Source organism: Tachysurus fulvidraco, chromosome 21 (assembly GCF_022655615.1).
Source record: "Tachysurus fulvidraco isolate hzauxx_2018 chromosome 21, HZAU_PFXX_2.0, whole genome shotgun sequence".
NCBI classification, from domain to species: Eukaryota; Metazoa; Chordata; class Actinopteri; order Siluriformes; family Bagridae; genus Tachysurus; species Tachysurus fulvidraco.
In genome coordinates, this window is record NC_062538.1 from 11,720,131 (window position 1) to 11,740,747 (window position 20,617).

Consider the following 20,617-nt stretch of genomic DNA (forward strand, 5'->3'; position numbering starts at 1 on the left):
ATCCAAAGCACAAAGTGGCTACAGCAGAAAAAAATGAAGGTTCTGGAGGCCATCATAGTCTCCTAACTGAAAAACAGACTCCTGAAAAAATTGACAGGAACTGGTGGCATTTTGCCAAGAAAAATGGGCAGATATACCACCTGAGAGAATTAGGGACCTCATGAACAACTATTACAAAAGACTGCATGCCATCATTGATGCTAAAGAGGCAATACAAGATATTAAGAACTAGAGGTACTGTATGCAAACTTTTGAACAATGACGCCTGAGATAGGCACAGGCTCCCCGTGACCCGAGGTAGTTCGGATAAGCGGTAGAAAATGAATGAGTGAGTGAGTGTTGTGCTTTGTAAGGGGGGCACGGTGGCTTTGTGTGTGTGTGTGTGTGTGTGGAGTTTGCATGTTCTCCCCGTGCCTCGGGGGTTTCCTCCGGGTACTCCGGTTTCCTCCCCCGGTCCAAAAACATGCATGGTAGGTTGATTGGCATCTCTGGAAAATTGCCCATAGTGTGTGAGTGAATGAGTGTGTGTCTGTGCCCTGCGATGGGTTGGCACTCCGTCCAGGGTGTATCCTGCCTTGATGCCCGATGACGCCTGAGATAGGCACAGGCTCCCCGTGACCCAAGAAGTTCGGATAAGCGGTAGAAAATGAGTGAGTGAGTGAGTTATGCTTTGTATGATTGTTCATTTGTGTTATGCCTTACATATTAAGATATGTAAGAAATACAATAAGAAACAAAAGAAATCAAATAAATATGGTTTGCCTTCTCACTCATGTTTTCTTGGTACACACAAATGGTACACATTCTCCAAAGGTATGCAAACTTTAAAGCACAACTGTATGTGTGTATATATAATACATTGCCTTGCAAAAGTATTTATACCTACTGAACTTTTCACATTTTGTCATGTTACAACCACAAACAAAAAATTAATTGTATTAGGATTTTATGTGATAGACCAACACAAAGTGGCATATAATTGTGAAGTGGAAAGAAAATGATAAATGTTGTCCAAAATTGATTACAGATAATTATCTGAAAAGTGTGGCATGCATTTGTATTCAGCCCTTATTCACATATTGTGGTATGTCTACGAGCTTTGCACATCTAGAGTGAAATTTTTGCCCATTATTCTTTGCAAAATAGCTCAGGCTCGGTCCGATTGGATAAAAAAAACTGTCTGTGATCAGTGATTTTGAAGGATTTAGGTCTGGACTTTGACTGGGCCATTCTAACACTTGAATATGCTCTGATCTAAACCATTTAATCGTAGCTCTGGCTGTATGTTTAGGGTCATTGTCTTGCTGGAAGGTGAACCTCTGCCACAGTCTAAAGTCTTTTCCAGACTCAAACAGGTTTTCATCAACTCTGACCAGCTTCCCTATCCCTGCTGAAGATAAACGATGCTGCCACCATTATGTTTCACAGTAGGGATGGTGTATTCAGGTTGATGTGCTGTGTTAGGTTTTCGCCACACGTGTTGTGCATTTAGGTGTAAAAGTTAAATCTTGTTCACATCTGACCAGCGCACCTTCTTCCACATTTGCAAACTGCAAATTCTTATGGCTTTCATTCAACAATGGCTTTCTTCTTGCCACTCTTCCATTAAGGCCAGATGTGTGGAGTGCATGACTAATAGTTGTTCTGTGTACAGATTCTCCCACCTGGGCTGTGGATCTCCAGAGTTACCATTGGCCTCTTGACTGCTTCTCTGATTAATCATCCCCTTGCCCAGTCTGTCAAATTAGCTGGACGGCCATGTCTTATTAGGTTTGCAGTTGTGCCATACTCTTTCCATTTTCGGATGATGGATTGTACCGTGCTCCATAAAATGTTCAAGGCTTGGGATATTTATTTATTAACTAACCTTGCTTAAACCTCCACAACTTTATCTCTGACCTGTCTGGTGTGTTCCTTGGTCTTCATGATGCCGTTTGCTCATTAATGTTCTCTATCAAACCGCCAAAGGCTTCAGTATAAACAGTGTTTATACTGAGATTAAAATACACACAGTTGGACATTATTTACTAATAAGGTGACTTCTGAAGGCAGTTGTTTCTACTGGAGTAAAGGGGGCTGAATACAAATGTACACCACACTTTTCAGATATTTATTTGAAAGAAATGTATCATTTTCCTTCCACTTCACAATTATGTGCCATAATGTGTTGCTCGATCACATCAAATCCCAATAAAATACAGTCTTGTTTGTGGTTGTAACATGACAATGTGTAAAAGTACAGTGAGTATGAATACTTTTACAAGGCACTGTATATCTTATTATATATAATTTTACAAGCCACCAAGAGGGTCATATCTTTTGACATTTGTTACAAACTTGCTAAGGAAAGCCACATAACAGAAAACCACAACTAAAGTAGCGCAATAAGAGGAGGCATTTGAGTTGTATCCTGGGTACATACTGCTCTGGGTTTTAAAAGACAGAGCTTTGGACTTACAAGTGCACTTTAGCAGAAATTAGCTTATGCTTGCTACTTTTAAACATCAGAATTATTGTATGTAAACAAATTAGCAGGTTCCTTATAAATGTAAAAGTTCATTAATCAATCCACAAGATTTTACAAATACAAATCCATGTAGATAAAGTATACCATTAGAAAAAGGCATCAGCTCTTAAAGTGGTAAACAGTAATCAGTTATGATTTGTACTATTTATACAGCTCAGAAAATAAAATAGGTCATGTAATTTCAGTCAATAAATTGAATCTAGTCCAAGTCCATCCTATTATGTTTCAGTAATATAAAGACCAGTCAATAAGAAATCTGCTTGGCTTCCAAATGTTTAGCTCAGTCTTGTTTGGTGTTGGATAATGATATGCAAAATGTTTTATTGTTAATCCAGTTAATCTCCAAATCCCACCTCAGTACATTTTTGGCACTACTTATTTGGAGTAATGCTGTATAGTAGGTCAGGAGTCAAATATCCCTCAGGAGTAGGTCCAGATTTTGGCACGGCTACAATAGAAGCTGCTGCGCTGCTTGTCTTCAAAAGAAGGCTATCTTTCCAGCCCACTTCATCCACCATGGTGTATTCTGGAGGAGTCGGCATAGTGAGGATAGGAAAAGCAGAGACGTGTGTCACCTCTGGTTTTGCACTGGTGTTCTGACACGATTGTGGAGTACTGTTGCTTTCTGAGCCAGGGTCTGCAGTGCATGAGCTTGGCTGACTGACACTGTAACCTCTTTCATTGAGGGTCACCATAAAGCAGGGCTTTTTTTCTTTATATTTGGTAGCTTTATCTTGAATACTGCAGTCATCAGTCATGTTCTGCTCTGGGCACAACATTGTCTCACCAAACAGCATGACTTCAGCCACCTGAGAGTAAATGGAATTCTGCCATGCAGGCTCCTGAGCAGGAGAAACCACAGGTTGCATATTAGCAGGAGGGATCAAAGTGTGAAAGCCATCTTGGACACTGACTGAGGGGTGTTGAGTATCATGGTGATCATGATCAGAGAGATCAGGGTCGCAGCAGCTTGCCCGTCCTGAGTCATCATCCTGGAACACGTTGGATGTCGGAGGGGAGTCAGAGACATGGGACTCACTGAAGAGGAGTGGTGTGTCCAAGCCATCCATTGTCTCGGTCGGTTCGTCAATGTCCACCTGTATGAACTCCACCCATGGGTCATTACTGCACAGCTCTCGACGCAGGTCTGGGTGAGCACCCAGGACAGAGGTGAACTCAGTTAGCTGACCCTTCTATAAAGACAAAAAGTGAAAATATCTCAGATTCTTAACCTGAGTTATGAGACAACTAGTGTGGTATATTCAATAGTATATTGGTATGATAAAGCAATCTGAAGTACATATAATACCCTGCATTATTATAATGACAACCATAGTAATGGCAATGCTTTTCATATTTATATCTCAGGGAAACAGTACATGATTTAAGGCAATGCCAGAGTTTCTAGATATTGAGGGCAAATAAAAAAGAGAAGAAAGAACAATTTGGCTTCATTTATTCAAAATATTTCTTAGGGGGTTCATTCATTTTTGTATGAATAAAAACAGTATTCTTTTATGTATATGAAGATTTTTTTATTGATAAAATGATCGTTTCTATAGTGCAAATTTATTTTTAATTTATTTATTAATTTGCAATCATTTTAAGGGTGCCAAAAATTCAGAAGGGTGAATTGTACAAGCCATTTCCTACTCCCTCACAGTGAGAGGTTCTGTGTCCTGTCATGGAAAGCAATTTCAAATTGAGATATTCATTTTTACAGTTATGTTATATGGATTTCTAATACATTTCCACCCCCTAGTTTGTACACCGTACCTGTAGGAGGACTGGATCAATTCCTTTAATTTTTGGTCCAGGAACAGGTGGTAGCAGAATCACCATTAGCCTGAAACAACAGTTTTAATATTTAAAATGCATGATTGAACTTCTCATGCCAATAAAGGCGGATAACACATCATACTGGTGAGCACTTAAAACACTAGATGAACCGGAGTGCCACTTTATGGCCAAACAATCATTCAGTGGTTAACATTGACAAAGTCCCTTACTTCTGTTTACGTGACACCACAATCAGGATCAGCATGATTCCAATAGCAGTAGCCATAAGAATAAACACTGCAGATATGGGGACTCTTGGGCCTAAAAACAAAACCAGAGATTCCTTTCACTGTAATAACACATGAATGGAATGTCATGTAATTACATGCTTATCAATAAGTCTAGCCTCATTTCACCTTTGTTGGAAACAAGTATGAAGATGGAGTCACCAAAATTCCCGTAGGTGTAGCCCCTCATTTTGGACCTCACCCTGACTTCATACTCTGTGTTTGTGCGAAGGCCGTAGATGTTTGCCTGCATGTCCTTGCCATTTTCAATCTGGAAAACAACAACAAATAAAGCCAGCATTAAGTAAAATTACATTTGTTTTGTTTTAATGAGTATAATGTTAATCCTAATCAATTTCAGGAAATCATACAAACATGACACATGACTATCAAGAAATCCATAATCTTAACAACCGTAGGCACCAGTTGTCTTCCACATGGAAAATATTGTATATGAAACTTGAGTGCCTCTTAAATTTTAGAACCTTTTTTCAAAAAGCCAAATGAAGTGATGAGTATATGAATGTTTAGACGCACAATTTACACAATGAAGGCTATTCTCTAAAGTTTAATCAACATTAGGCTCATAGCTCTACTGGAAAATATTAAGGAGTACAGATTGTTGGATAACTTCTTGGCTGATTTTAGGTAAGGGGCAAAACGTATGTGATAATGGGGTGAATAGGGATGGGTAATATCACTACAATTAAAAATATTTCTGTGATGCAGGATATTTTGGTTTGCTAAGACACTGCTAGCAAAACAGTAGTGCTGCATTAAACCAAAGAACCTGAGGCTATCTTCTGCTGTTATAGCCCCAACTTACTACAGACTTCCTGTCAGCTCTATCAAGTCTGGTCATTCTCTTTTGCGCTCTCTCTCTCAATGTGTTTGGGCCTGTGGATCCTCCACACACACCATGTTTTTTTGCTTTTCCACACCATTCTGTGTAAACCCTAGAGACTGTTGTGTTTGAAAATCCCATAAGCAGTTTCTGAAATACTCAAAACCATCCCATTTGGTACCAACAACTGTGCCACGGTTAAAGTCACAAAGATCATATTTTTTCCCCAGTCTGTTTTGATGTTTTATGTGAACATTAACTGAAGCTCTACTCCAGTATCTGCATAATTTTTGCATTATGCTGCTTCCACATGATTGGCTGATTAAATAACTGCAGAAATCTGCATATGTTCCTAATAAAGTGGATAGGGCGTGTTGTTCTATAATGAACATGATGACCCAGTACATTTAGACTCACAGATTTCCACTGCTCAGAGCCTGTCTCTCTGTACTGGGTCTCATACCAAAGCGTCATCCATCCAATCTTCACATTGTCTGCTGCTGAAGGGGGCATGTCCCAGTTCACCATCACATCGCAGAACAGTCCAGTTGGGCCCACACTCAACAAAGTCCAGTTCAGCACTTCAGGTGGGTCTGGAAATACTACAAAGACAAAAAAAGTTGTAACAACCAATCATAAACTCAGTCATGTAGAGATTGTATCACGTTCATGGAAGCTTCCAAACATTTTCTCTGCATTAAGTATTCTGAGGGGTTTTTTGTGTTGAGGTGATAAAGTGGTTAATGCAATGCACTCACCGTAACCACAGAAAGACTTACCAGTCCTAGCTAGTATTAGCTAACTATCATCAAGCTTGCCTGCTATATTAGATTTATTAATAGTAATAATGCAGCTGAAATAAGGTTTGTTTAATAATTAGGAGGTTGTGGCTTTAGAGGCAGAAATTCAGGAAACTAATTTCACAATTAAACTAGGACATAGAGTATTTACCTTTTATGCATGGGATGAATGTCCAATGAATGTCCCATGCATACACAAGCATATTTTCACTGTTGCTATGTTGCTACTGTATTGCTAATATCGCAATGGATTTTATTTCTTCAACTTTATAAGCTCTGCTGTGGCCAAAGCATTCCAGAGACATTATGACCTAAAAGCAGCCACCAAATGTGAACACACCCCACTTGTGTTCAGATACTGTGAAAATGACTTTTATTGTCTTTCTTCTTGCAATATTTTACAGATCCTACCAAACCTACATTTTCAAGCCTGACTTACCAATTGCTTCCACTGAAAAGAACATTTCATCATAAACAATGTTGGTTCGTGAGCGCAGCTGGATGAAATAATGTGACCAGATAACTGTATGTTTGGCATCAAAGTAGCACTCATTTTCCACTGTCGTGCTGTAGTTTGGACACTCCTGCCATTTGCCATCACTCTTCAGTTCCCTACAGGGCAGAAAAGAGGGATGTTAAACATGGGCTTTAAACCTGTTCTTTAAAACATTTGAAACTTTTACGCATTAAACTTGTGGTTTAATCCACAAAAATATACAATGCAAATGAACAAATCATAAAAATAAATATAGTACAAGATTGTCAGTACTTCAGCATGTAGAACAGTCTCAGGTCGCCCGGCTCCGTCAGATTCCAGAAAGTTCCAACATCCCAGTGGCATCGGAACGTTATGAGTTCACGGGAATAGCAGCCAATAATACGAGGCAGAGTTTTGTTCTGAGCTGGAGAAGTAAACAATTTGGGTTTATTTTGTAGTCAGAGAGATTTTAGATTTTGTCACTGATTGACATACATTAAGGTTCGATTTCCTTTGGTTAAAAATTAAGCAGAGACCCTGAGTTCTAGTTTAGCTTTCCTAAAAGAAGAGCATTAGTGAGGTTGGGCAGTAATGTTTAGTGAGGAGGCCTGGAGCACAATCTGTGTTCCAATTCATCAGAAAGGTGTTCAGTGGATTTGAGGTCAGGGCTCTGTGCAGGACACTCGAGTTTTTCTTCTGTGGTCTTAAATGCTGGAACAAGTTTGAACTCAATATCAATGAAGAAAAATCTTTATGCTACAGCATTCTTAGACATTCTAGAGAATTGTGTGATTTTTCATATTGTTTTGAGAAATCCACATATGGATGTGAGGGTCAGGTGTCCACATACTTTTGGCTGCATTGTATACCCGTGTGTCTGTTTGCCTGTCTACTGCCTATTTGTCTCTCTAATTGTCTGCCCCTTGTCCATCTGTTTCTGTCTACTCAGTTAGATACGTAACATAATGGGACATGAAATAAATTTCTGTTTTTCATGGTTCTGTGATTTTTCATTAAGAACAACTAGCCAATCATAGTAAGACTAAAAATGGGTTATGAGATGGGATTTTTTCAGATTTGTCAAAATAATAAATTAATCACAATAGAGCTGAATTATTGTTCTTTATATACCTATTCAGTTTCCTCATTTTTAATTTGCTCAACTTTATACTTATAGCTTTATGTATTATCCTGTGCATTACAATTGTTTGCTGATGCTTGCTTATCAATAATACTGGCAAACAAATAATGCTGATTAAAAGATTCAGTTTTGCTTTAATTCCGTACGACCATGTGAAAATTTATTGCCTTACTAAATGAACAGACAAATCGTGCAAATCGCTGCTGTTAAACATGTTTTATAATCCATGAAATAAAGGACTTGAAGTAGAGTGTATCCATGCCCAGCCTATTTGTAGACATGTTGACACACTCATCATGGTGTTCTCAGAAAGCAGTAGCTCTCCTGTGCTCTTATTTCCACTGCAGGAGTGACAGGATGCAACATAAATCACTTCTGAATCACAGCCCAAGAGGACAGCAGATGACTTTTTCCTGGAAGTGCTGGCTAGTATTTTTTACGTGTAAAAATGGTGGGGAGTCAGCATGGGGCTTCTGCCAAAGCTTGCACAATCCCTCTGTCCCCTGAGCTTTAAATATGAAGTATAACTCAAAAAATCAAATAATACTGTTTAGCAGATTTAGATCAGATTTTTATTATATAAGCCTATAGTTAAACTCAAACAGAGAATGGTGAAATAGTTTATAGATACCTTCATATGGAAGGTAGATCCTTTTAAAAGTTTCAATATAGGAGTTTGGATCATTGTGAGTGATATGGAGAAAGAGAGCAAGCTGGAACAGCTCCATTTTTTGCACAGAGCCAAAGTACTAATATCCTGTTTATTCAAAGATCTGAAGTTCTTAATTTGTTCTACAGAAGGCAAATCAAGCATGAAGCAATCAGAGATATTGTATAATGCATGGAACTAATCTGTTCCTACCAAACAACCCAAGGTGTGCTCTCTCGTTCTCACTCACGTGCACACACACACACACACACACACACACACACACACACACACACACACACACACACACACACTTTTATTGTTACGCATTACGCATTATTGCCACGCATTACTAGCCCGCTATTGACGGCAATAAAATTTTAAGCAATAATTCAAATAAATGCTTAAACATGTATGAAAATAATTATTTTCTTAAGTATAAATTCTTATTCTTCAAAACCTTTAAACCAACACTGATTTTAGAAGTATGTTAAAGGAGTACAATAATAAAAGGCTTTCTCCAGTATTCACCCAGGCATGTAATGTATGCTTTTTAAAACAATTTGTTATTTGAAATAAAAGGGATAGTTGTACAAGATAAGCAAGCCCCTGCAGAACTAGTGACCCAGGACTACCATGACCCAGGGCAAACCCAGCCATTAGGGGGTTGGTGTACTCTGTGTCCAGTCGCAAGTCCAAATAAATTGGCAAGGGTTGCATCCCTCAGGAAGGGAACCAGAGTAAATTTTAGTGTCAGATTTTTAGAGGTTTTAATTCAATATGCTAAAACTTCAGTTTTTTGGGTTTTTTTTGCATACATTACATGTTTTAATGCAATTTGGTGCTTTTTTTAATATGGAGATTTTTTTAATGAGCAATTTTTTTCTATTTCTTTGTTATTGTTTTTTGTTTGTTTACATGCTAGTACTTTATTTCACCAAGAATATGTATTGTCTGCATCAGCATTAACCATTTAATCTGATTAAGCTGCACTACATTACCGGTACATTTTCCACAGTGCTGTTGAAGTTTCACACCTGTTTTGACAGAATGTGTTGATTAATTATCTAATTATCAGCACAGAACATTTTCTCTACACAAGGTAAATCTCAAATCGGTAAAACTTAAATCACTAGTTTATATGCTTTCATTTATATACCAACAGCTCATTTATAGGAACTTGTATGATGGACACATAATGACTAATGACTATGACATGACTATGATTAAACTTGTTGTTATTTAGCAAAGAAAAAGTACAAAGTGATTGATATAGTGATGTTTTCTTCAATGAGATCTTAAGCTTATTAAACATTGTTGGAAGGAGCCTCCTGGTAAAGGAATTACTTTTTTGCCACTATAATGTAGGTAAAAGAACTAACCTGTTCAGTAAAAATAACAAGACTAAATGTAATTATAGACAGTTTGTCTATATGAATTTTCTTTAATCCAGAGGTGACCAATTGTATCCTAAAAGGGCTGGTGTTGATGCAGGTTTTTTATCTCATCCAAGCAAAATCCACATCCGATGAAATGAAAACATATCTAATGAAAGCAAATGTCAGCCGACGAAACAGGTGGAATCAGATGTGGCTCCTGCTCGTTTTAAATTAAATAATGCACACGCACACCAGCCCTTTATGGATAATATATTGGCCACCCTTGCCTCAGTATTGTAACTGCTATTCTATATATAGCAACATGCCTCCAACTGCTAAGGGCCTCCAATTTTCACTCACACAAATAGAGTCAAGGTGCTTGGTTCCAATATAGATTTTTTCTTAAATCACGGGTTATTTTTTAAATTATAGGTTATTTTTTAAAGTCTGTATCTGAGACTAACATCTTAGTAAAATGAATGTCTAATTCACATTTAAAATGAACTTACCACTAAATATCTGAACAAGATCAACAACTAAGGAAAAAGAGCATTTATCAAAGCTACAAGTGTGCCGTTTATCAAAACCAACAATGTGAAGATTGCATTTCTGAGATGAATGTTTTCACCAAGTCACCTTGAAGAAATCTATTATGGTTAAATAAAATGGGGGAAAGTCCTGGACTAGACTGAAAACTTGCTATATTTAGCATCAAGAACACACTGTGTCTCATTTTCAAGTTAGAATTAAACTTGTTTGGTGGAAGATAGTGTCAAGGAAATACACAATCAATCCACCCTTAAGTTAGGCTTTCATATAATATTTATTTAGCTGGTAACACGTACTCAGGAGATTGCAAACGATGCAAGAGATTAATTTTAAATTATTATCTAGATATCTATAAAGCCACTTTGTCTAATGCCCAAAAATGCTTAAAGCAGAGGTTGAAAAATGAACACTTAGTCCTAATAGACTAAAAGGTTCTGTCTTAAAGATATGACTCTTTGTCCTCTTTAAATCCCACATACTGTGCGGACTGCAAGATTTTCTGTTCTGTCCTACTTTGATTCTTGGAGCAAATAATCTTATTTTAGTATGCACCGATACCAACTAATTTATTAACACAAAGTGGGTTAAAGTATACTTCACATTTTACACAACATTAGTGAATTACGCCTTGTGGTGTACTTTAAGTGTAAGCGTCATTGCAGCAGCTCAACAGAGTGGCCTCGTGAGGGGGAAAGTGAATTCCTATAGAGTGCTTTTCAGTGGGAGGAGGGATTCTTTGGTTGGTTCTCAATATCACTATTCACTGTTCTTTTGGTATTCAAAGGAGCTTACTGATCAAAATATCCCGTTTCTGGTGCAGTTTCACACTTTTGTAGTCCAAATGTGCTGGACGCTTCCATGATTGAATTTAAATACAGGAATATACTGATGGACAACGCAATACAAATGTCAGGATTACAATACGATGAAATATATTCTGAGCTCAATGTTTGATTCATACTTTTGAATATTGGATCTTAAAGAATCACATAACTAGACAAACAAACTGTCTGTCTTGCCAAGGACTGAGCTTAGTAATCCAAAACCAATTCCAACGTCACAACCATAATGCTGGATTCACCCATAAGAATTGTAAAAATCAAGACTTTACCTTGCGTTAAGGCTTGTAGATCTTCTGTTGCAACGACAGCAACGATGAAGATGCAGATGAAAAAGTATAGATGGATCCCCATGGCACTTCCTACAGACAGTAGAAGATAACTCAGACTTTTGCAAATGCAATATATACATAATACATTTTCCTAATATGCAAAAGGTCTCAAAATTATTTTTGTTCATGTTTTATATAAAAAAGTATTCATCAAAGAAAGAAAGGAGTCAGAGAGCAATTGGGAAACCATGACAATAAAAAGCATATAAGGATATCACTGATTAAGGTAATCATATTATATCACATTGTCTGGCCCAACTAATTTTCAAAAAATTTCCAAACTCAGATTTTGTGTACTAATGCCAGCCATAACAGGCAGTACAATGAGCTAAAAGGTTACCCTGTGTTAAAAATGCTGTTCTTTTGCAGCTTGTTGTAAATTCAAAAAATATAAACAAACAAACAAACAAACAAACAAATAAATAAATAAATGGACTAGATATTTTAAGGCTTAAAGCATAAATTGAGACAGGATCCATAAAGCTTTTAAAATTCTGAAATACTCAGACTAACCAACAGCATATACACACATTGTGCAAAAGTGTTAGGCAGTTGTGGAAAAATGCTATAAAATTAGAATGCTTAAGCCTCTTAAACAGCTGTTTCAGTTAATGAGTGTGTTGCAACCTACATATAAATTTGATGACCATTACCACCTGCTTGGTATGATTGATTATTTGTACAACAACTGATCATGATCCTACAAAATCCCTGACTTTGGTACAAAGGTACAAAGTCTGCAAGTTAAAGAATTGCTGGTTTAAAGCCAAAGGGTAGTCACACCAAATATTGATTTGATTTAGCCTTTTTTTCCTGTTAGCTATCTTTGCACTTTGATAAAAAATAAACAATATATATTTTTAAGGTTTAGGTAAAACAGTACTGTATTGATGTATAGATGTATATTCCTGTTTGTTCCATTCATGTGTATTGAATGTTAGGAAGGTACACACAGCGTGACACAGTAATTATGTGAACTCTGTACCAGATGTTGCTAGGAAATGTGGAGGGGTTTGTTTAAAGAAAAGTTAATTTAGCAGTTGGACACAGTTCACAGCAAATACGACAAAGAACAAACAACTAAAGACAATATAACCTTACAAAAGCTAAAAATAAATATACATGCTCTTTATCAGAAAGGAAGCTTCCCTATGTGGAAAGGTGAACTGTAAAATTAAAGATGTTGGAGATTAAAATCCTATCATATCCACAAAGAAAACCTCTGTGTTGTTTGGGGATTCTTAGCATATTCTGCATACTTAGGATGTACCAGTAAGAAATCTTAAGGGGCAAATCTGATTTGTCATGACATCGAAACACACATTCTACCAAAAACACTCTTCAATTCAAGTGCTTTGAACATGAGTACAGCTGTCATAGAAAGTGATTACATATGCATTTTCAATGGTAGGGGTTTAAAAGAAATATCCTGCACTAGCCATTTCACAAATTGAAGTAATTTTACACACACAAAAAAACCCCATTGCATATTCATTCAGACTTTCAGATATAGAGACAGATGACTTTGAAGTCACATGGAGGGGTATGTTAAATGAAGATCAATCCATGCACCAATCCCCAACCCTCTAGTTTCCTATAACATTTCTTGCCACCTCTAATGGTGTTAATAGGATCATTAACTGAACATGACCATAAGTAAACAAGTCAGCATGAAACAGAACACTGCTTTATATAAGAGCCCTGAGCTGTGTAGAGCAGTGATTTTCAAGTGTGCCGTAAGAGATCGTCAGGTGTGCCGTGGGAAATTATCAGGGTGCACTGGATTATAAGGCACACTGACAATGAATGGTCTATTTTTTATATATGTAAAGCGCACCGAACTATAAGGAGTATCTGTCCCTAAATGGAACACCACTCGCTACATCATCGTGTCTGTCTACGCCATCTTGGATTCATTCAGATGCTAAGTTAGAAACAATGTTAATTAGTTAGTGCTGCGCGACATGTGAGTGAGTGACAGTGATGGAGAAGATTTTGAGAAGGGAAAATGCAAATGCCGAACAAGGCCCTGGACAAAATTATGACCTAGATGAAGGCCCTTGTACGAGTGGTCGCCAAAAGAAAAAAGAAAAGACGGTGAGCTCAAGGCAATACAGCAAAAGTTCTCTTTCATTTGGATTCACTTTCACCGGGGATGCAACGGCACTGACTCCGCTGTGCTTGGTGTGTGGCGAGATGCTATCCAATAGGGCCATGGTGCCAAGCAAGCTTAAACGCCATCTCCAAACGAAACACCCTTCCCTTCAAAACAAGCCGATGGACTATTTTTTACGCTTACGTACAAACAATGAGAAACAGGCAATTTTTTTGAGAAAAACCACAAAGGTAAATGAGAGAGCCCTCAAAGGTTGCTACCTTGTTGCTGAACTCGTAGCTAAATCAAAAAAGTCCCACACTGTGGCAGAAACATTAATACTGCCAGCTTGTAAAGCCATTGTAAATGAGATGCTCGGCCTTGACGAGGCCAAAGAGATAGCTAAAGTGCCTCTCTCAGATTACACAATTGCTAGACGTATTGATGACACGTCTGCGGATATCGAAACTGTTGTTTTAGAAAAGATGCACATCAGTAAGCAATTTGCCTTGCAACTTGATGAGTCGACGGATATTAGTGGACATTGTCAGCTCTTGGCCAATGTGCGTTTTGTGGATGGAGAAGCCATTATAGAAAACTTCCTATTTTGCAAGACACTGCCAGAAAAATCAACAGGAGAGGAAATATTTCGGGTCACGTCGGAATATCTTGACAAAAGCGTGCTTACATGGGAAAACTGCATAGGTGTCAGCACTGATGGAGCCGCAGCCATGGTCGGGTCACAGAAAAAACCCAGATGTTATTGTTACGCACTGTTTTTTGCATCGTGAGGCCCTCGTTGCAAAGACCTTACCAGTAGATCTAGCTCCTGTGTTGGATGATGCTGTGCGCATAGTGAACTTTGTGAAGATGCGACCTTTAAAATGTCGCTTATTTGCGTCTGAGGAACTGGGAGCGGAACATAAAGTCTTATTGCTCCACACGGAGGTCCGGTGGCTGTCGCACGGCAAAGTGCCGGCCCGTGTGTATGAGCTGCGAGAAGAACTTAAAGTTTTTCTGACAAACGTTAGGTCCGATTTCTCAAAGCTGCCTGCAAGTGATGAGTGGTTTGCAAAGCTGGCATACCTGGATGATATATTTCATCATCTGAATGAACTAAACACACGGATGCAAGGCCAAAATGAAAACCTGCTTACAAGCACTGATAAAGTGAACGGATTCCGTTTAAAGTTTAATAGCATGTGCAGCGTGGCAACCTTGAGATGTTCCCACTCACCGAGAAACTGCATGATGGCAACACTGCTGCTATGTGCGAGGTGATTGGCACACATTTGAAAACTCTTGAGGAGAAGTTGTCATTTTATTTCTCTTCAGCCTTCACAGAATGCCTTGACTGGGTTAGGGACCCATACAGCTCAGCATCAGTTGCTGGAAAGGACATGACTTTAAAGGAGCAAGAATAACTCATTGAACTGAAACAAGATCGTGGTTTAAAGCTAAACTTTGCTGATCTTCCTTTAGACAGTTTTTGGTTATCTGTTGCCAAGGAGTTCCCCATTCTGTCCAACAAAGCTATTTTGACATTGCTCCCGTTTTCAACCACATATCTGTGTGAGCTGAGCTTCTCAAGCTTGACTGCGATAAAAACTAAAAACAGAGAGAGACTGAGAGCTGTTGAGGATATCCTTACTGCCAGGATATCCATTTTGTGTTCATCGAAACAGCCCCAGGTTTCACACTGAGTGAGTATAAATACATTAAAAACTATATTATTAACTATATGTATTATATGTAGTGTTATAGTGTCATTTTGGTTGGTGGTGTGTTCCAAGATTTTGTAAATGTAAAAAATGTGCCACGGCTCAAAAAAGTTTGAAAATCACTGGTGTAGAGAGCTTGTGAAATGTTTTCTGTCCTCTCCTGCTACTGGAAAGTCAATTCTTAGAAACAGCATCTCACAGCTTTTGCCTCTGAACAAATAAGGAGCAGCATTTCAGACACACCCACAGTGAAGGAGGTGTGTTCTACAGCTTGAACACAAACCAAGAATAACATCTCATGAAGAAGGCTAGATACCATGTCCAATTCAACTCAAAGTTAATCTGCACTACATTACACTACATTTATTTTTTGCATAAATAAAAAACTGTGCTTGATGAACGCTATACTGACAAAAAACCAAAGCCTGCCAAGAAAAGCTAAAAACATTGTTCTGAAATCTCTTTCTCTCTCTCGCTCACTTTTTTATTTTTCAATCCAAATAGGTTTAATAACAGTGCATAGAAATTTAACATAAATGACAGATTCTGGTTTGTTGATGACAACAAGTTAACAGAATTTATATTTAGGCCAAACTACAGAATGTTAATCCAAATATGTTTATTTTAATATTATTTAAAAAAGATGATAAAACAAAAAAAACCTACAACTTCTTTAAATGTATTAGCAACTAATTTATATTAACTATAATTATTATTTAATTATTGACAGTTCTCCAAATTCCAGATTTCCAAGAAACTACGAAATCATTCTGGTTCTGTCATTTAAATGCTGAAGCACAAGCCAACAACACTTGGGGCAATACTGCACCTTAGGAGCTGCTAGTACATATTATGCTATAAGTAATTGACTCATATTCTCGAGTTCTATGCGTATATTCACAGAACTGTCCATAAATAAAATGGCAACAAACCAACAAACAAATACATGTTTATTCCCCATCTGTTCCCAGTATGTAACCTTGTAACCATGTAACCGTCATGTTTATATGTATTGGGCAATAACCTAAAGCACAGTGTTTACCCTACAGAAGGTTAGGTTAACTTTTGATATAACTGACAACAGAAAAAAAACAGGGTTCCTGGGAAAAGAGACTTTTGTAGTTTCTAGGCTTAATTCACCTAATGTAGTGATCATGGTAGTTTATTGATGGTTTATTAATGTGGGAAATAATGACATATGTAAACAACAACAACAAATAAAAAATAATATTTTTTTTTCTGGTTAACAGCACACACACACACACACACACACACACACACACACACACACACACACTACACACTACACTACACTACACTACATACACTTACTGTTTTTTATTTCCTTATTTTTAGGAATGTCCACATTTTTTAATACCATGTTTACAAAGTACTACAACAATTTAAAACTCACCGTTACTGTAGTACTTGAGTTACAGCGTTAACAAGCCTTCAAACACAACAGGAGCAGGTTTCACAATTCCCGGGGAATTGTGTGAAATCCAGTCACCAGGAGCAACATGTAACCCACTTGAACAGAGTAAGTATCGGATTCCTTGTCAAATTTCCGCGAGTTTGTAAATCTACATTAGATCCCGCTTTTTTCTCCCTTTCATCACGCATCCGTTTGGTTTTCCTGCCGATCGCCTCAATGCTGAGACTCTCTGGATAAATACAGGGTATACAGATAAATACAATGCACACAGTTCAACTGGATCAGACGGCGTGTAAAGTTTTTCCGACCTTCTCCCATGAGCTACAGCTGAGACGTGTTTTCGTGTTCGTGTCCTAAAACGAGGCGGGGACTCCGCCCTCAGCCCTCAAGCCCTCGCCTACTTTCTAGTAATGCACTTAGAAAATCGTGCCTGTACTCAGTCATTAATACGAATAGTCTTCATTACTGAGGGTTAGTTAAGACCTGCACTGTTTAATCATCAGTGGAGCACGATTGTGCTAGAGGGGAAAAATCCATCAAAGATCATAACATGTCTAAAGCAGCTTTCCTGGACCATGAACATTTCACAAACAGACAAAACTCTGATGAACTGAACTGTTTTAAATAACAAGAATTCACAAGATATGATTAATATAAAAAGTATTAATTTCCATAATTATTTACACCTTTGATGAAAAGCCAAAATGAATAACCAAGTATTCTGACTTTGATGTGACTTTGACAAAAGATTATTTCAAACATGAAAAATTTTACTTTGCATTCATTTTAAATACATAAGAAGGACCTGGGATCAGGAAAAACCTCTACATTTTTTGATGTCACATTGAGAACAATCTTTGTTAAAGTAAATATTTCCTCAATTGTATAGCATAATGTAGACCCATTCTTTACAGGATGCCAAAACTTGTAGTTCACTGTGTTGTCACATATCTGATGTGATCTTTAACCGCTGAATTTACCATGTGAATAAAACAAACAAATGACCTGCTTTACTGTTCTCTTATCTTAAACTATACACAGGTATAATTAAGTACTCTGAACCGGTCTGTGATTTTACTCCACCTCAGACCACAAACACATGAAATTGCCTTTAGTGCAGCTGTGTCTTGAATAGCAGCAGTTAGAAAAGACTTTCATGTAAGTAAAACATTTGCTTTATATAACCATGTTTAGCTTTCCTCAAGGGAGTAACTCAAGGCTAATATTAAGTGTAAAATGGCAACTATTTTATTGTATTATATTATTAGTTATTCCCCCAAAGAAGTCAAAGCATAAAATGTATGTGGTTACATTTTGTTTCATATTACCTGACCATAATCTGACCTGAAACCACAAATTGGGCATTTTATTTGTTTTGGGGATGCTTTTGGTGCAAAGCATGCATTATATTATTTAATTACTTATTAATTGTAGTATGCATCAGCTATCTGTTCTACAGTTTTCTTATTCTTGTTCTACAGATAATTATTAATGTCTACTCAATATGTACCATCCTGTACACTACTATATGGCCAAAGGTATGTGGACACCAGACCATCACACCCATGTGTGTCTTCCACAAACTGTTACCACACAATTTTAAGCACACCATTGTGCTGGATGTCTTATTGTACAGTATATACTATTGCATTACAATTTTACAAAGGGACCAGCCCAAACATGTTCCAGCACGACAATGCCCTTTTGCACAAAGAGATTTCTATGTAGAAATGGTGTGCCAAATTTAGACCCCTGACTTCAACCCCACTGAACATGTTTGGGATGAACTGCATCACTGAATGTGCCTTAGGCCTTCACTAATGATCTTGTATGTGAATAACCAAATTATCACAGCCATGCTCCAACATCTAGTCAAAAGGCTTCCCAGTAGAGCAGAGGTTACTATAACAGCACAGGGAGAATCTGGAATGGATTTTCAAAAGCACATATAAGTGTTATAGGAAACTGTCCACCATATAATCTACCAGATGATGCATGTAAAAACTTTCCAGAACTTGATTTTACAAATCTCACTCTATAAAACCAGGCACAGACCAAATTCAAGGTTAACACCTAGTTACCTAGACATAAAAAGATTAATGTCAGTACTATTATTATTGACAATGTACATAATGTCACAAAGTGGCAGATAACAAGCTAGTACATTAGCAACAACATAGGTCTTATTCAGAATTTAATTCCTCAGCAACAGTTACATGTGGACTGAACTCCACAGCAATGTGGGACAAAACTAGTTGTGGAAGTCTTTTCAAACAGAGTTGTACTCTAAGTGCAATAACAGCAACATGCTTCATTGAGTAGGTGCTTTGCACATATTCATATATCTATATGTGTTTGTGTAGTTTCATCACAATCATGAATTCATTGGAACTGTACAGAATGGTACTGAACACTGGTGTAGTCTACATGATACACTGGTATACGCCGTATACCCACTAGGAAAGGCCAAGGATTTCCGTATACCCACTTAGGATACATAACAATATCCTTTTGTGACAGAACTTTCATCCATGAATTCACCCCGTCTGTTTTGCGAACACAAACTGTGGTTGCTATTGCAAATTATTAACGTTTTTGGATTATTGGGGTTTCAGTGGCCTGTGACCTGATCTGACGTCACCTACCAAGGAGGAAAATCAGTTGCCTGGCGGTGTTTTTTGGAAGATATGTATGTAATGTAAAAGAAGATATGAAACGAAAGCAGACTCAAACTACACTCTGAGTGTTTTCGGAAGCCTGCGCCTAAAGCTACAGCAGCTTCGGGTGACATTTCACCCACAGCCCGAGTACAAATGTATTTGGAAACCTTTGTGAACTACCAGTTCATTCAGTTCATAATATTCTGCAATGAAAGAGTGTTGGTGATAAAACTGAACAAATGTTTATTGTTCACTCTTAAATGTACATTACAGCTGATAAAACCTGTGCTCCAGCTCCCATATTCATATAACATTTAAGGCTAAATGTAGCTCTTAAAGGTATAGTTCACCCAAAAATGAAAATTGTGTTATTTCCTCACCCTCAATTTGTTCCAAAACTGTATGAGATTCTTTCTTCTGTTTAACACAAAAGATGATATTTTGAAAATTGTTGGTAATCAGACAGTTGGCAGCACCCATTGACTTTCATAGTCTATATTTTTTCTTACTGTGAAAGTCAATGGGTGCTGCCAACTGTCTGATTACATTAAGCCTTAAATGTTATATGAATATGGGACCTGGAGCACAGGTTTTATCAGCTGACTGTCTTTTGTTGCTTACAATAAATTGGAATGTTGATAACACATAAGCAGTCTTTAATAATGCTCTAAATTACATGTAGATGCATATTTTTTTGCATTAGTGAGTGTGGTGGTGCCTATGGGGTGTCGCTCTAGGATGGGTGCGTATGAGGCTGGGAGGGGGGGGGATCACAGTATACTCACTACAAAAATCTAGACTACACCACTGGTACTGAATGAAGATCTTTTCACAAAGATGTTACTGATTTTCATGTAGAGCACTTTAGTCATTTGTGATACAGAGACTAATCTCCCCATCTTATTTTCAGCCAACACAATGTTAATGCAATGCATTTAATATAGGGATGGAAGATTTGTGGATTAAGTAGGTATTTTTCTCTGAAAGTAAATTAATCTCAAAGCAGTTTTTTCAGCTGCTTTTGTCACAAGTAACTTATTTTCAGTGACCTTCTAAAGTCATTGTCAGTATTGTTTTTAAGTCTCAGGGAACAGGGCCTAAT

The 20,617-nt window shown here is 37.6% G+C and overlaps 1 protein-coding gene and 1 long non-coding RNA gene across 2 annotated transcripts in view; one reads left to right on the forward strand and one right to left on the reverse strand.

Moving 5' to 3' along the window:
- Nucleotides 1–1,021: 1,021 nt before the first annotated feature.
- Nucleotides 1,022–17,208, reverse strand: ghrb (growth hormone receptor b). The gene is made up of 9 exons (XM_027139943.2): nucleotides 16,835–17,208; nucleotides 11,545–11,634; nucleotides 7,007–7,139; nucleotides 6,677–6,849; nucleotides 5,855–6,039; nucleotides 4,723–4,864; nucleotides 4,537–4,627; nucleotides 4,304–4,373; nucleotides 1,022–3,720 (listed from the first exon to the last, which is right to left on the reverse strand). Exons 2-9 carry the CDS (start codon nucleotides 11,624–11,626, stop codon nucleotides 2,899–2,901), a joined length of 1,698 nt encoding a protein of 565 aa, XP_026995744.1. The 5' UTR covers nucleotides 11,627–11,634; nucleotides 16,835–17,208; the 3' UTR covers nucleotides 1,022–2,898.
- Nucleotides 17,209–17,948: 740 nt separating this feature from the next.
- Nucleotides 17,949–20,617, forward strand: part of LOC125139896 — a 5,739-nt gene continuing 3,070 nt past the window's right edge. Inside the window, exons 1-2 of the long non-coding RNA XR_007139049.1 lie at nucleotides 17,949–18,013; nucleotides 18,337–18,393. This is a non-coding gene — a long non-coding RNA (uncharacterized LOC125139896). The remainder of the gene's footprint in view (nucleotides 18,014–18,336; nucleotides 18,394–20,617) is intronic.

Excerpts from the sequence above, each read along its gene's own strand:
- ghrb (XM_027139943.2), bottom strand. The coding sequence starts at position 11,626 with ATGGGGATCCATCTATACTTTTTCATCTGCATCTTCATCGTTGCTGTC. Across the intron at positions 6,850-7,006 it reads AGACTGTTCTACATGCTGAA|GGAACTGAAGAGTGATGGCA; the intron begins GTACTGACAATC and ends TCTGCCCTGTAG. Across the intron at positions 3,721-4,303 it reads TTGATCCAGTCCTCCTACAG|AAGGGTCAGCTAACTGAGTT; the intron begins GTACGGTGTACA and ends TTGTCTTTATAG.